We start from the raw sequence: 16,797 nt of genomic DNA on the forward strand, positions 1-16,797 counted from the left end.
ACACTTTTAATGGAAGATATAGTGTATTTTGGTGAGTACTATTCCACATTAAAAATGTGAAAATCACATCTAAAGTAATTTTGATTTGATTTATGCATCTTAAAGCATTTAATATGTCATGATTTTTGCATGCAATACAGCGGGTGAACAAAAATATGGAAACACTACATGATTTGCAGGTGTGAAAGTGACGACATGGTTTACATTGAAATCAAAAGTGATGTAACATTCTTTTGCTTCTACTATGTGATGAGACCCCTAGCTAACAGCTCACTTTCGTCATTCTCTGCATGCGCTGCTAGTAATACAGAGTCATGTCAGAGCTTACTGAGTTTCAAATAGGGCAGATTGTTGGTTGTTCGTTTAGCTGGTGCCTTTGTAACTGAAGTTGCCAAATTATTTGTGGTGTCATGAGATGCAGAATTCAAAGGTTGTTGGGAAAATGTTGTCGGATAAGGATAAGCGCAGTCAACGTGGTCAAATGACCAAAAGAGACAAAAGGACATGCGCAGGATTTTGACCAGGATTTTTGCATGAAGAGTGGTATCAGATTCCATTATCCACCATCCAAGACTTCTATTTGTCAATTCCGAAGAGAGTTCAGGCCATCTTGGATGCCAAAGGTAGATTAACACCATAATAGATAACTATTTTGTTCTTTTACTTGTTTCCATCATTTTGTCCAACCCCTGTATAGAGAGATGTATAGATTAAGCACTAGAAGGGGCTCTCCATTTGACATTGCCTTGTTCAGTCTCTCTGCTTAACCACTTTCAGACCAGACCATTTGGCTGGCTTAAAGTGGTTGTAAACCCTTACAAACCACTTTGACCTACAGGTAAGCCTAGATTAAGGCTTACCTGTAGGTCCAAGCAATATCTCCTAAACCTATATGGTTTAGGAGATATTTGCCCGAAAACGGGCACCGCTGTCTACGGCGCATGCCAATAATGGAGCTGCCGCATTTGTCGACTCCCGTGCACATGCGCGGGAGTGACGTCATCGCGGCTTCGCCGAATGACAGCGGCGGAGCTGCGAGACGCCACCAGCAAGATGGATGCGGCGGACTACAGGGGACAGCGTGACTTCGCTGGCTCCTGTGTCAGGTAAGTGACACATAGTGGGCTACTATGCGATGCATAGTAGTCCATTATGCTTTACATTTGCAGGGAAAAAAAGAGGAAGTAAACTCATCAGGGTTTACTTCCTCTTTAAGACCAGACCACTTTTTGCGATCTGGCACTGCGTCGCTTTAACTGACAATTGCGCGGTCGTGCGACGTGGCTCCCAAACAAAATTGATGTCCTTTTTTTCCCACAAATAGAGCTTTGTTTTGGTGGTATTTGATCACCTGTATGTTTTTTATTTTTTGCGCTATAAACAAAAATAGAGGGACAATTTTGAAAAAAACGCATTCTTTTTTATTTTTTGTTATAATAAATATCCCCCAAAAATATATAAAAAAAACATTTTTTTCCCTACGTATTCTTCTACATATTTTTGGTAAAAAAAAAACGCAATAAGCGATTATTGATTGGTTTGCGCAAAACTTATAGCGTTTACAAAATAGGGGATAGTTTTATGGCATTTTTTATTAATAATTTTTTTTTACTAGTTATGGCGGCGATTAGCAATTTTTATTGTAACTGCGACATTATGGCGGACACATCGGACATTTTTGACACATTTTTGGGACCATTTTCATTTATACAGCAATCACTACTATACAAATGCAGTGATTTCTGTGTAAATGACACTAGCAGTGAAGGGGTTAACCAGTGGGTGGCAGTGTAGGGGTTAAGTGTTCCTAGGGGCGTGTTACTAACTGTGGGGGGCTGGGCTTTGTTTTATTGAACACTGATCTCTGCTCCAATCATATGGAGCAGAGATCAGAGTCACTTGTTGCTAGGCAGAACGGGGAGATGCTGTTTACAACAGCATCTCCTCGTTCAGGCGCCCCGTGAGATGATCGCGGGTATGTGCTACCGGACTCACGGGGTCCTGACCGGCGAGCGAGCGTGCCGCCGGTGGCACGCGAACGATGGCAGGCCAGCATTTAAAACTGGACGTACCTGTACGCCAATATGCCTGCCCGTGCCATTCTGCCGACATACATCGGCGTGCGCCGATGGGGAAGTGGTTAAAGTGTATGTATAGCCAGAACCTTTGATTCCAGTAGAGTAGGGAAAGGTGAAAAGTCCAGTATGTTTTTTTATACTGTTTGTGCCTAATTGGGGTGGAATCCACTACTTTTTATCCCAGCGACACAAAAGAGCAGACCTCTAAAACTGAGTTGAATTCCCCTCTTAGTTTTCACTAGAACAAATATCATCATTGGAAGATGTCCTATTGGATCCAGTTCCACTGATTGTATAGTTTTACATTTTCCATCACTTTTTGTCTCAGTGACAATGTTCACCAGGACAAATAGAGATGGTGAATATTTCCAGTGGGGACACAGATGGCAATAACAACCTGAGGGGAGCTCTAGTCTTTCTTTACTCTATTCTATTCAATTTCTTTTTTTTTAAGGCTTTGCTATTCACTAAACACTCTTGATAAAAGATTTTTGCCAGACATTATTTTAAATGATCAGCAAATATGGCTGCCTCTTTATGCATATATAATTACAAAGATCATGCAAAAAATACTGCTGGTGTACTTTAAAGACATGCTATCAATATAAATATCCTGAGCAATCTGCAAAGTAATGGGTTCTATGGCCTAACCTACAGAGATTATAGCTTGTTATCTACATGCATTTCACATACCTTTCAGCACTATGTGATTCAGCCTTACTCTGCTCTCCAGGGAATGAGATTTTGAGCATATGGTTAAGTCTGAGAAACATTCAGACCTAGGAGTGATTCTCCAGATAATGCAGAGAGAAAGCAGAAGCTGGGTAGCTTACAGACAAGGCATAACTTTATACCTGTATAGTAGTGTAGTCAGATATTTCATAGCCTAAAATTAAATGGGAATACTAATTCATACAATGGCCAAAAAATATTTGTTTAGGATAGAGTGGAGATGGGTTAGAACCTCTGGCAGGTTTTCATTGTCATCTCTGTCCCCAATGGAGAGGGTAGGAGAAGGTCATGAATCAAAGAAAAGACTGGACAGCCACATTCTGTTGACACCTTTATTGAAAATGGTTTAAAAATTCTTCTGGTACAAAGACATCAGAGGCACAGGATCAATGAAAAGCTGACATGTTTCACACCACTACGGGGTGCTTAGTCATTACTATTGGAAGATGGAAAGACCATCCATATATATATGGGGATGAGAAAAAGGTTGGTCAAACAGGAAATCCTTCTGATTGGCCACCCACATGGATACGTCAGTTCAAATTCCTAAACACATACGAAACACCTGGAGTCATTCAGGTGCATGGGATATCTTAATCCATGAACCTAAACACGACATCCCAAAATAACCTGATAGACATACCTGATGTGTCGTGCAACACAAAAATGCAGGATGAACAAACATAATATGTAATTCTTCATACTTAAAATTTTAAATAAATTAATCAATGAACAAAAGATGAAAAAAAAGTGAAAAATTAATTAAAAAGAAAATAAATGAATAATAAAAGAATAAATAAACGAATGAAAAAGTAAAGAACTGAAAAACCAAGTACCATTGTGCATATACAAATGCATATTAAAAACATGAGTTTATGGAAATAAAATAAAACACAATAATATTTTTGAAAGATGTATGTGTCTATATCCATGCATTATATGTAAATTTATATTTAAATTAAAATGTAACCCCTGTCGTGCCAATTGGGCACTAATGGCATAGACAATTATTTGAAAATATCTATTTGGGAACTTATAAATATGTAAGAATCCAAAAATAATCATCATGATTATACCATAAAAATCTGACAAACCAACTAATTGGAATACGGGCCATTCAAACTTGGCTCATATTCCATTCTCTGCATGTACGCCTGTGTATTGATTATAATTACAGGTAATTATTTAAAGATATTCATTTAAAGAGCTATGTGCATACAATAATGTTAAAATATTTATAGTGTCTATTGTCTCAACATATAGTGCTCCAACTAAACAAAAATAAAAGTACTAGAGATTGGCTCATATTTTATCCCCCAAATGTGTACATGCATGTATATTGATTCATTTAGTTGTCACATCTATTCATAAAAATGGGATACATCCCAGTCTGAATTTAAGCCTATAGGTTGTCTGGTATTCAGATGGAATATCCAGAAAAATCTGAATTTCTGAATTTGTCTCCCCCTCTTAATGGCATGGTGATCTTCTCCGTGCCTTGAATGGCCAGACTGGAAGTATTATCATTTATGATGGTATTCATTCCAATGTCTGGCTATATTTGTTGAGTGATTTTTCTCTACGTCCTATAGAGGGTCATGGAGGCGGTCCCTCAATCTACGTGTCGTGCGGTCTACATATTGTATAGAACAGGATGTACATGTAATAAAATAAACTACAAAACGTGTATTGCAATTAATAAAACATGAAATTTTGAAAGATTTGCCTGTACTAACCGAGAGTACCTCCTCGCCTCTCTTCATGAATAAACAATAAGAACAACTCTTGACACCACTGGCAAAAGTGCCCTTGAACTTTAACCAATGTGCAGGTAACAGAAGGTCAAGTTATTTACAAAAGGCAAACCCACTTTGCACTACAAGTGCACTTGGTAGTGTAGTCACTGTAGATCTGAGGGGGACATGCAAGGAAAATAAAAAACAGCATTTTAGCCTGCACATGATTGGATGATAAAATCAGCAGAGCTTCCCCTCATTTCTGATCTTCCCCTCAGATCTACAGAGACTACACTTCCAAGTGCACTACAAGTGGATTTGCCTTTTGTAAATAACCCTCAATGTCTGTTTAGCCCCATACACACTATCAGTTTTTCTGTTGAGTTTTTCCTTCAGAAAGCTATATAATATGAGGTCAAACCTTAGGAGTTTCAAAGTGTATGCAAATAGGGCAGGCCCTTTCACTACATGGTTTTGGTAAATCTGAAGGAAAAACTCAGCAGAAAAACTGATAGTGTGTATGGGGCTTTAGACATACTCAAAAATGTATGAGCATGCTGGTGGATAATGACAAAAGCCTGAAACTGCCTATCAACTACCATGCAGGAAAAATAGAAATGTATATTAATTAGGAATATAGAAGAAAAAGCTGTGTTCTAGAGAATGTGGAAAATTGTATATTTTAAGTGTGTGTGTGTGTTATCTGCTGTATCCGACGTTTGACAGTTCTATAAGCCAGCCCTCTGAGCGCCATGTCTGATAAATTCAAGAACCTTTTCCATAGAATTTTCTTGGCGTGTGTTTTACAAGGTAGGTCGCCAGGTCTTTCCTCAACCCCCACTATTTGCACATGCCTGGAACTGGCATGCAGAATGTGTTAACAAATGTGCATAGCCAATTTGTACACACATTATTGGACCAATTTAGACAATCGCCAAGTAACCTACCAGCATGTCTTTGGAGTGTGATGGAAAGTTATAAGTACCCGGCGGAAACACAAACACATGGAGAACAACATGCATATGGGATCACAGGTGGTATTGGACTCCATATATGCAATAAAGAACAAATTGACACCATTTGGATGAAAATGGCCGTGGCCTTATTTATTGGTTTTCACAACATATATATCTTTTAACATATAATTCATCATATTTTATCACTTTCAAATCTTATAAAATCATCAACTTTTTTAAAACCAACAAAACCCCAGCTCAGTCATTAAAGCTCGAGCTATAAAATTCATTAAATTCATTTCAATAACTGTCCCTTTTCTAGACGAAAAGGACTTACCACATAAAAAGACCGCAACGGGAGAGGGGTGGGTGGGGAGCTCCTCGATATCGTCTGGCAACTGGCAAGAATTCTCCTCGGCTCTCCCTTTAAATAGGGGCTCATTCAGCTTCTAGAAGCTTCCAAAGGGGCAGCTGACCTCTTTCCACCTATCACAGCTTACCCTTTCCCAAGCCTCCAGAAGGTTCTTAACATGTGACCCACCCATCAATGGAGAACCTTGAAACTTCCTAACCGTCATAATCCCATTAGGGAAGGGGAGCCTTAAGACAGGCATACCCCTTCTTTTCCCATTCCCGGCAGATAGTGTCCTGTATAAGATTCTAACCAAGAACCTCGGTGCTGTAAGTCATAAGTGTGTAAACCAAGTCACTATGCTGCCCATTTTTTAAGCATCAAGAGGTAATTTAATTAATTAATAGTAAACTAGAATATTCATTTGAAAATGTTTCTGTTACAACTAAAAAAAACATAACAGTATGATTTTCTGTACTAAGGGAAGTCATCCCTGGTCTGCCACTTATTATTCCCTGGTATGCCAGTCACATTGGGCCTGTTTTTCATAATATGCAGGGTAGTTTGCTACATTAAGGCAACTCTGTCACTTAAAACAAATTGGCCCAAAAGAAGAAACAAAATACTTCTTCTACTGCCTACACTGTCAGTTGATGCCCGATGCAGAGAAATTGTCTCTGAAGTCTCTCCTGGCCTACCACCAGAATTTTAACATTACAGTCTGACCGGGCTTTTCACATGCCAAAGCAAATTTTAACTCGGGTTGCAGAGTTTGGCAGCTGGACCTCTGCAGTTGTGACATGGTCCCGCAATTGCCATTCAGCAATTAAAAATAGTAAAAAAAAAAACAGGCATCAGGAGACGCCAGTAACGCTTACTGAACATCTGCCAGACAATTCTATACCACCCTCTGAAAAGCAATTCACTGTCTGAGAGAGCCCTTTGGGTGTAATGAACTTAGATAGGCAACAATATGCCTTGATAAGCAGACCTCAGTTAGCTGAATAGGATAATCAATTAAGTGTCAGGGGTCACAAGAGGTTACAATGAGACTTGGGGGTATTTAGACTCTTCTAACAGAAGATATGTCACTTTTTGAAATACTTAATTCATTAATCAGTTTGAAGGGGGTTTACGTTATCCAATATACCTTATCTGGCAAATATAATTATTTTTAGAGCTTCTTTTTTCCAAGATATCAGTTGGCATGACTTACGGCTGACCTAGTACTGGGATGATGTGAATTAAGATTTAAAACAGTGAAATCTATACAGCCAAAGACCCTGCTCTGAATTTTACAGATGAATAAATCAGGTATATAATGAGGTTGTGTACTCAGTGAACTGTAGAGCAGGTCCTCTCCATGCTTTTCATTAATTTTATGTTCATGTCTCTTAGCTCAGAGACATCTTTTTTCTGTGGTGTCCGAGGCAATTAGCTGATTTAAGAATATCTCTAGGAAGACTCAAACCCCCTTCACTTATATTTTATTGAACTTACAGTTTCTGCTATTAACAGAGCTGGTGTATTTTTCAAATGCCTATAAGCACAAATATATTCAGTTTCCTTAACCTCCCCAGCAAAAAACTACAGCACAAACCAACCAGAAATTAAAAAAAGTTAAAGATGTGAAAGCCATGCAATAAGCAAAGACCAAAACTAACAAAATGCCAAATTAATAAAAATGCCACCTACTCTTGCATTCCTTTTAACCACTTGCTGCCCAGGCAAATTTTGACACTTCTCACATACATGCTAAAATATTCTTTTTTTTTTTTTTGTTTTAGAAAATTACTTAGAACCCCCAAACATTACATATTTTCTGAAAGTAGAGGCCCTGGAGAATAAAATGGTTGCATAATATTTGCACAGCCATTTAGCAAAAGCTGCTTTTCAGGAAAAAAATATACTTAAAGGCATTTTCGTTTTCACAAATGCAATATAATACCCATTTTTTGGTAAAATATTTAATATAATGTTGCCCTGAGTAAATAGATACCAAACACATCAAGATTTAAAATGTCACACGCCCGTGAAATGGTGACAAACTATGCTACCTAAAAATCTCCATAGATGACACTTTAAAGGCCTTCACAAGTTATCAGTTAGAGTTAAGCCTCATTCACACAATTGGATTTTATGCAGGCAAAGCGTCAGACTTTTGTCCGAAGGGCATGTGCCTGGATTTTGTCTTGCATACAAATGGTACACAATTGTTGGCCAACAAACACAAATGTAGTGACATACTAGACGTGCTACGAGCTGATAAAGAGGAAGTTCAATTGTCAGGCGCCACCCTTTGGGCTCCTTCTGATAATTTTCGTGTTAGTAGAAGTTTGGTAAGTGTTGATTCGCGCTTTTCATTTTGTGCTTTTCATTTCGCGCTTTTCATTTCATGCTTTCCAATTCGTTTCTGAGCGGTCATTTGTCAACCAGACATGTTGCGGAATTGGAGGAGATAACTTGTTATTTATTATTGGCCTTGGAGTTATTGCTTTGACCCAAGTCCAGTTCCCAGTTCGGGAACAGGAGGAGGAGGAGGACTTCTTGGACCACAAATTGCTTTATTAATCGTGACCAATTCTGTCATATGACTTTGCTGCGGGAGCTCCAGGAGAATAATTCAGATGATTTTCGGAATTATCTCCGGGATGACAGACCCCTGCTTTCACCCATTCTTGGCATTGTTGACCCCCCTATATTAGGAAGCAGGACACGTGCATGAGGCTTTATTTTATTTTTTGGTTGAATAATGATTTGATTTGGTATATTTTTGGATGCATACAATGCACTTTTTGGTTAAGTTCTATTGGCAGATAGCATGTCTAATTTTATTTGTTTTCTTTTTTTAATGCACAATAAAAAAAAAATTGTGGAGAATAATACTTGGCTATGTGTTTTACTTCAAATGGCAGTTTGGAAGTAGGCAGTTACATTTAAAAAAAATACAATGTAAAATTAACAAGGGGCGCCAACATAGTTGTATCTTTGATCTTAAAAACTATGGGATAATGGTGTTGTGGTAACTTGCCCAAAAAAAACAAGCATAATAATATTATTCTTAATATCACTAGAAAATAAAAGCCTTTTAAAAATAAGTTTGGCAGAACTCCATCAGTATCACCAGCAAAGCAGCTTCATTATTATCCCAATAAAGAAGAAGAGAATGTGCGCTGCATTTCAAAATTTCATAATTCTCCATTACGAATGCTAGTTTATAAGACCGACCACTTCTGGCTCGATCCTTGCTTCTGAGCTTTCATGTTTGTACTTTGGACTTTTGTCTGACGGACTGGCATACACATGATCGAAAAATCCGACAACAGACATTTGTCCGCTAAAAAATGTAAAGCCTGCCATCCAACATTTTTCAGTGGAAAATCCAACAACAATTGTCCGATGGAGCATACAAATGGTTGGATTTTCCACCAACCGCTTGTCATCACACAATTCCTATCAGAAAATCCGATCGTGTGTACGAGGCTTAAGATGTGATCTTGCATACTAGAAATATTGCTCTCACTCTGACGGTAGTGGTACTACCTCATAGTAGGGTGCAACCACTATTTACATATGCATGCGGTACCTATGTGTATGTTCAGTGTGAGTACAGGGGGGCGGGAGCACTTTTTTTAAAATGCATTTTATTTACTTTCTTTTTACACTTTCTCTTTCATTTTGTTTCAACTATTTCTATTACAAGGGATGAACAACATCCCTTGTAATAGCTGGGCAGTGACAGGTCCTCTTTATTGAGAGATCTGGGATCCCCTGACCTCTCCTCATCTCCTCATCCCACCAAGGCAGCTGTTCAAACACAGATCGGTTTGATCAGCTTCCTCTCTCGTCAGTAGGGCTCAGTTTACACCGGGGGGCAACATGTCAACTTAGTCCCCTGACAAACCACAGACTTGGGGGGCACACCCTAAAAATAGGTTTACATTCAAGATGGAGCTGCTATAAGACCGCAAACAGAACAAAATAGATTATAGCGCACACATACAAAAATTATATTTTATAAGTCCCCTGACAAGTCGCGCCCCATTCAGTGCAATGGAACCGTTCTAATCAGAGCAACTCTTTTCGCTCTGACTTAGAAAAAGGTTCATTCATTAATTGGTGTTGACTTCAGAGTGACTTGCATTGACTTCTATTAAAGAAGTCGTTTGCAAGAAGCGTTGAAGTCACGCTGTGCGGCGCAGCTTTAAAGTTGGGCGACTTTGAAGCTACACTAGTGTGAACCGAGACTAAGGGCCAATAAATAAGAAAACATAACTGTATGTGACATAATACATGCTGGCTTCATTTGTCACAGAGGAAAGGGAGGAACACATGTTCCTTCTCCAGATTTCTCAGCTTACACTACTAATAGCTATCCCAATAAGAAAGGAGAGCCCAGGAACAGCAGCAGCAGGAAGGGGGCCTTCTTCCGCACCCTGTAAATGTGATCAGGCTGCTGTATAGTCACTTGGATCACTTGAACATGAAAGAGGTTCACTGATATCCTTATATATGTCCTAAGAGCTGGAAGTGGTTAATATGAAACTAGCAAAGGCTCTCTCTTCTTTTGAATAGAATAGAATTCAAATGTTTAGTCTGTCACGTGAGAGAAAGTATATGGGACTGGGCTAAGAGCTAAGGCAAAATTAAGATTTTAAAGCTGAACTCAAGGTACAAAAGCTGTCATTTAAATATACTCCCCAATAACCACAAAATATACAGTATATCCGTGTTTTGTGCATCAAATGCCTTTACAGACCCAGTTATTGTAAAAGTAGCAGTGATATCATCATTGTGCCCTACATAGCCTTTGCGGAGTGCAGAACCTCGGGACCCAGCATGTCCTTCATCTTTAGGCTGCTTGTAGAAAATGAGAAGGGGGTGGATATAAGACCAATCATCCTGCACAAGGAGAGAGTATAGCAGTGACTGGTCTTAATTACACAAAAACTCAACACAGAGTCAATTTTTTTTGCAGTACTAAATAAATCTGGAATACACAAAGCATATTAAGATTTTAATAAAAATACACATGCATTTGGACAATATTTGCTTAAATTATATTATTTAGCAAACAGCTTTGACCTGACAATAGGCAAAAAAGGAGAATACATTGGCTACAAATGGGCATGCGTTACAAAAACCAGGCTACAAATGGGCAACCATTACAATAACTGAGCTATAATTGGGCAACAGTTAAAATACACAGGCAATAACTGAGTGATCATTGCAATATTCAGCAGCAAATGATCATTTTTATGATACAGAGGCAAATGGGCAATCATTATCAATACCCATGCAACAAATGGGAAGTCCTTCCAATACAATACAAAGCTAATAAAAGTTATCAAATGACAGATTCGACCTTAATTAATTCGGATTTAATTAATGCATTTTTTTAATGAAACTAAATAAATAAAAACTAATTTCGGGAGTAACTAAATAAATTTATTTTTCGGACAAAACTGAAATTCCGAAATGAAATATGTGTGTGTACATGTCTAATATCAATGATGGGTCACTTTTCCTCCTAATACTAACTACATTTTTTTTTTAAATCCTACCAAAATGCAGTTCTCACACTACAGATGTCATGCATTAACCAGTGCAGTGCCATGTCACATGCCTCATGTTTGAAAACAAACAGAAATTGCTGACAAAGGCATGTGAAGATTTACTCTACTATAGGCTGAGCATAGAGGGCAACAAATGACACCATGAAACTACATTATTAATGTACATCTTATGCAAGTGAAAAAGCACAAGGTGCAGGTAGAAAGGTTTATAATGCCTTTAAGCAAAACCTTCCTAAGTGTTTATTGACAAAATTTTGGGAAATGTTGCTTTGGTTTGTCTTTACAAGCTAAATTTAGACATGTTTACAAGCGTTCAGATGCATTCAGAGTATCTAATTTGACCCCGAACAACCAGAATTCTATTTTTTCTACAGACAGCCAGTGGAAAATACTCAGCGTGAAAGTACACAAGTTCTATTTTGACCATATTTGTGTGTTTTTCGCCCCATACACATTTGGCCTCTTGACTTTCCATAGAAGCACCTGTAGACACATGATGTGCTTTTGTGAGTTTTTTAGTGCATTTTTTTGCCTGAGGAACTCCTCATTTGCAAATGCTCTCCTCCCTATGCCCAACGCAGGAAACAAAAGCCTGAAGGTTGATACATGTGCAAAAATACTTGTAAAACACATGGAAAAATGGGTTTCAAAATCATTAGGAATACGCTCTGCTCGGATGTGCATGCAAGCTCAGAGATAGCGGCACCTAATAATAATATTGAAACTTTAAAAAATATTTAAAGCTAAAACTTTTTTTTGGTTTTGGATGGACAAGGGAAGGGTTATTTAACCCTAATGGTTAATTTTGCTGTCAGTTTCCCCATATGGGACATTCACCTTTGTGGTTTTCTTAATTACCTTTGTTACCGGGACTAAGAATGGAGGAAAACAAACCTTTTCCAATACGGACACTTGATACGGTGACAACTAAAAGAGGATTTATTTTACTTTGAAGTGATTTCCAAGAAGTGAAAGGAATATCCCCAATGTAAATCGAACAGCAAAAAGAAAAGTTTCCCTACTACCCTATTCAAAACAAAAAATATTTTTTTTAGATTTGGACTATACTGTTCAGGGTTTTCCTGGCTAGAATAAAGACCCTTGTCTTTTTCATAGGCAGGTCATAGAGCAGGTAAGTGTGGTGTGTTGCTTGTTTCTCTGACCTCCTCCAAATCCTATATTCTCTCTCAGCTAAGGAGTCCTTCACCCTGCTTCTTGGGTGGCAGAAATAATCCATAACATCTATATAATTCCAACAAAAAGTTTTTAGAGATTACAGAGCAGGATGCCACTACCTGAGGCACTGTACAATGCCATGGTGAGAGAACTAATCTCTGTCGTGTACACTTGTATTTTTTGGGATTAACACCTATTCTGTTAATTCTGTGTCCAGATTACAAAAATTATATGGAGGAACTAATTGTGGTATGTTCTTTCTAGCAACCAATTACCTTCATACTTTCATTGTTCAGTGTTAGCTAGGAAATATGAGTAAGAAGCTGATTGGTTGTTATATTCAACATAATCTGAACCATGAAGCCATCTGTGTTTTCTCTACTACATCTGTGATGAATGGCACCTCAGTGATAAATCCAGACAATCCATAATCAGGGTTCAGTGTGATATTCTACCAAGTAAGAATATTATTCAGTTTCATTAATCTTACTAGGTACATCCAGATTAGCATTTCAGAAGATTATTGTACATGCTAATAGTGTACTTAGCTAATCCAATAAAGATATTAGACAGACATTAATTTTACTATCTTTTATGGGATTTAATATGAATGAATTATGGAAAAAAGGATTTGCTAAAACTTTGCATGTAAAGTAGTCTTTAAATCAATAGTCAACGTTCTTAGGAATTTAAGGAGAAAAACATATTCTTCATATGGCTTCTATAATTATAGGTTTCATATATATATATATATATATATATATATATATATATATATATATATATATATATATATATATATATGAAGTGGGCCCTTCTATATAACATTAGGTAATGCTTATATTATGTGAGTACATTTTTTTTTAATATTTTATATTTTTTTATATTTTTTATCACTTGTATCCATTTGAGGGCAAAAGAGTAATGGTGACCATAAATGGCCTAATCCTACCCCTGATATGACACTCAAGATGCACTCACACTAGGCACAGTTTCCTTGCACTTTGCAAAAAGAACATCCCCTGATGGCTTGCGCTTACACTGTGGTAGGCCCGAGCACGCCTATGTCAACACCTTTGCCATAGACCAAAGGTAATCCCATGTGCAAGTCCATCTAAACCATGCCCAAACCCATCTCTTTAAATGGGCCAGGGTATAGTAAGCTAAACTGTGCCTGAGCACAGTACAGGAGGCTCACACAAGTCAAACTAACTGGACTTTGAGGGTCAAACCTGCATGTTCATGGTACGTCATTCATAACTTTCCATAGGGTGCCCACAACCTGGTCCTTATATTTTCTCTTTAAGGAGTGCTAAACTTTCTCACACATGCTCTGCTTCAGTCCATCAGGCAAGTTGTAATATAAATGGCAACAGGTACCAGTACTGCAGAGGACTGGCAGATGTCTTCTTGTATGCTCTTTCTGGGGAAATGTCTCCTCTTCTGTGGCCATCTTAAATATAGCTATGGGAAACAGCTGGTATGGCACACAGAGCATAGACCTCTAATGTTTAGTTGTTGTACCTATGGATTTAATCATCCAGACTTCAATATTATTTTCCAGATAAGTGTAGACTGAATGTATTACCCAGCTGGTATAATGGTGTGGCAGGTGACTAAAGAATAAAGAATGTAGTAGTAGATATCTTCTAACACATGTTCCCAGTCTGTGATACATGTGTTGGATATAAAATTTGTATACAAACTTTATGGACTGCCAACTCACCATGAAGGACTTTTCCTTTGCGAAATAGATTAATCACAGCGTATTTAAAATCCTATCAAATAAACTTTACGAAAAACAGATTGAGTAAGTGTTTTTAGTTGTAAAGCTTAAGCTTGAAAGGATATAGGAATAGCATTTAAATACTGGGTGTACTGTAAATAATTGTGCACATATCAATGGAATACTTCAATAAACCACATCTGGAGTTACTTCGTGGAAACAGCATGTGTAAAAGATGCATTTTTTTTTTAAACATTTTGTCTATAGATTAGGCAAACATATAAATAAAGGTATCTTAACAAAATTGAGAAATGCTTTTGAATAACACACTATGTGTAACATTCTCTATTCAGTAAGATTTTATAAGTAAAGGCACAGCTGTTTCTGGTTTAGAGTTGTGAGTTTTTACTGCAGATGAGAGTTAAAGGGAGGCCACTTTATTCTCTCCAAGTTCCGTTAAGGCCCCATAACAGTTGCGGCTTAACAATGAGACAGATTGAAATTTAGCTTTTGGCCTAAAAAGTTGTACAGCTGATTTGTTATTCCCATTGCAGTTTTTCCTTTAGTACACTTTTACAATAATTACATTTACCGGTATTTAATTTGCTTATATAGCCTGTTGTATAATAGTACCTGTACAATGTTCTTGGAGTCTTTGCTGCATCCTTGGCTTTACATGGCTATCATCCTTGGGTTAATTTCTCCCAGCAGACTGACTTATGTCTAACAGGACTGATAAGCAAAATGACAAAAGCCTGTTCTGAGCCCTTCCAAGCAAGTGTCGGGAAGTAGCCAGCTGATTCTGCTGCTATTTTTGGTATTCTACATATCATGGTTACATATACAGAGAATGATTGGAGCTTACAAATATGGTAAGCCAGCCAGGAATTCCTATGCAGTGTGATGAGAGTAGTGGTTGAGTGTTGTGGAGTGTATAGTTGAGACTCTGGGACGTCACCTGCAATTGTAGCCTGAGCCTTTTCGGAATTACGTGTTCTGTTTTTTTTTTTTTTTTCCTTCTGGGATGCAGAGTCTACGCTATTAATCTATCATATTATCAAGTTTCATTGTAAGCCAGAGAAAATGGCGGTGGAAGAAGGAGAGAGCGTTTTTGATCAAGTAAGGTTGCCTCCACTTTTTCCATAGATTTCTGTCTGAGCAGCGTAATGGCTTGTATGAATTCCTTTATTTTTAACTTAACTCGTCAGCAAGGAACAGATGTAAATGTTTACACGCAACTGCACAGGACTCTGGAATTTGCCCTTGCCTTCAGGTTAAATGTGATCACTGAGTACACATTTGAATGTACTCATTTACTCTCAATAGACGAGACAGATATATTATGAACCTTTATTTTAAATGTACAAACTAAATGTTAATATTGTATTAACTGATTGCTAATGCCATGCCTTGATTTTCTCAGCGTTTTGAAGGTTTTTGTATCAGAAATTGATTTCTTTGTTGTATTCCAGCAATAGGAAAAGCTGTAGTTAGATTTTTTATTAAGATAATTAGGTAATTTTGCAAACCATTTTATTATGCTAATGTTTAGACAAAGCAAGCTGAATTATAATTTATGACCTTTTTGTGTAGTAATTATGATATAGTCAATTGATTTAATTTTTTTTTTTAATTGGTTGTATGCAGAGAATTTTTTTTTTCTTTATACTTGTATATACATGAAGGTGTATACAAATGTCATTGTTGCCTCTAGGTGACATTCACTATGCAAGTGACAACAGCTAAAGCATTCCTTATCCATTTAAAATCATGATCTTGAACTGTAATGTGCCTAGGAATCCGACAATATCAAAATGTAGTCACATCTGTGGTACCAAATACATATAGATAACAATATTAATAATGAAACTGATATGACCAGATTTTGAATTTCAAATAGCTGCAGTCACACCACATGGACTTATAATTGTGTGTAAACTGCCTGAGGGTTCTTCTAGCTGTCAGTACCTAATGCCTAATGTTGGGATCCTGCGACCTGTCAGGAGTAGAGTAGGATCTATTGTATCCAGGTGCTATCAGAAACAGTTACTTATTATGGAGAACCGACAGCATTTTATTGTGTAGTCACTGCTCGACAAGCAGGCCTACATGGTGACCATAGATCACGCAGATGCATGTCTTCACAAACCTTCACGGGTACACGCACATTAATGTCTCGCTGCTGCTGCACATTTGCTGCTCAGTAACCTTAAGGGAGGTTGCATTTCAGCTTGTGACTGCACACAGATTATATTTGCTATAACGAATTAAATATGTTTGCAGATGTGGGGTAGTGCGTCACTTCATGATGAACGTTCTGCAGGGTGACCTGCATATGCAGATTTTCCCTGATGTAAAGTATGTTCTTAATGACTGAGTCAAGCTGTAAAATCTGTGGTCCTTCTGAAGATGTCCTTTTTAAAGTAATTTGCTAAAGAGAGAGTTTTGTTTACTTTCACTCAGCA

The 16,797-nt window shown here is 37.6% G+C and overlaps 1 protein-coding gene and 1 long non-coding RNA gene across 46 annotated transcripts in view; one reads left to right on the forward strand and one right to left on the reverse strand.

Annotated features, from left to right (window-relative positions):
* The window catches only part of ANK3 (ankyrin 3), a 906,473-nt gene that overhangs the window by 579,733 nt on the left and 309,943 nt on the right, over positions 1-16,797 (forward strand). The window contains exon 1 of one of the 45 annotated variants that reach the window (XM_077454080.1): positions 15,313-15,451. The exons of the other annotated variants lie outside the window; for them this stretch is intronic. Coding sequence (XP_077310206.1) covers positions 15,416-15,451 — 36 coding nt within the window. The 5' untranslated portion in view covers positions 15,313-15,415. Of the gene's footprint in view, positions 1-15,312; positions 15,452-16,797 lie in introns of those variants that run through there. 45 annotated transcript variants of the gene reach the window in all.
* On the reverse strand, positions 76-15,401 carry LOC143930114 (uncharacterized). The gene is made up of 2 exons (XR_013262714.1): positions 14,966-15,401; positions 76-689 (listed from the first exon to the last, which is right to left on the reverse strand). It is a non-coding gene; the product is annotated as an uncharacterized LOC143930114 (long non-coding RNA).

The sequence above is a fragment of the Lithobates pipiens genome, unplaced genomic scaffold, assembly GCF_037356315.1.
Source record: "Lithobates pipiens isolate NorthernLeopardFrog02 unplaced genomic scaffold, aLitPip1_a1.2 Scaffold_25, whole genome shotgun sequence".
Taxonomy (NCBI): Eukaryota; Metazoa; Chordata; class Amphibia; order Anura; family Ranidae; genus Lithobates; species Lithobates pipiens.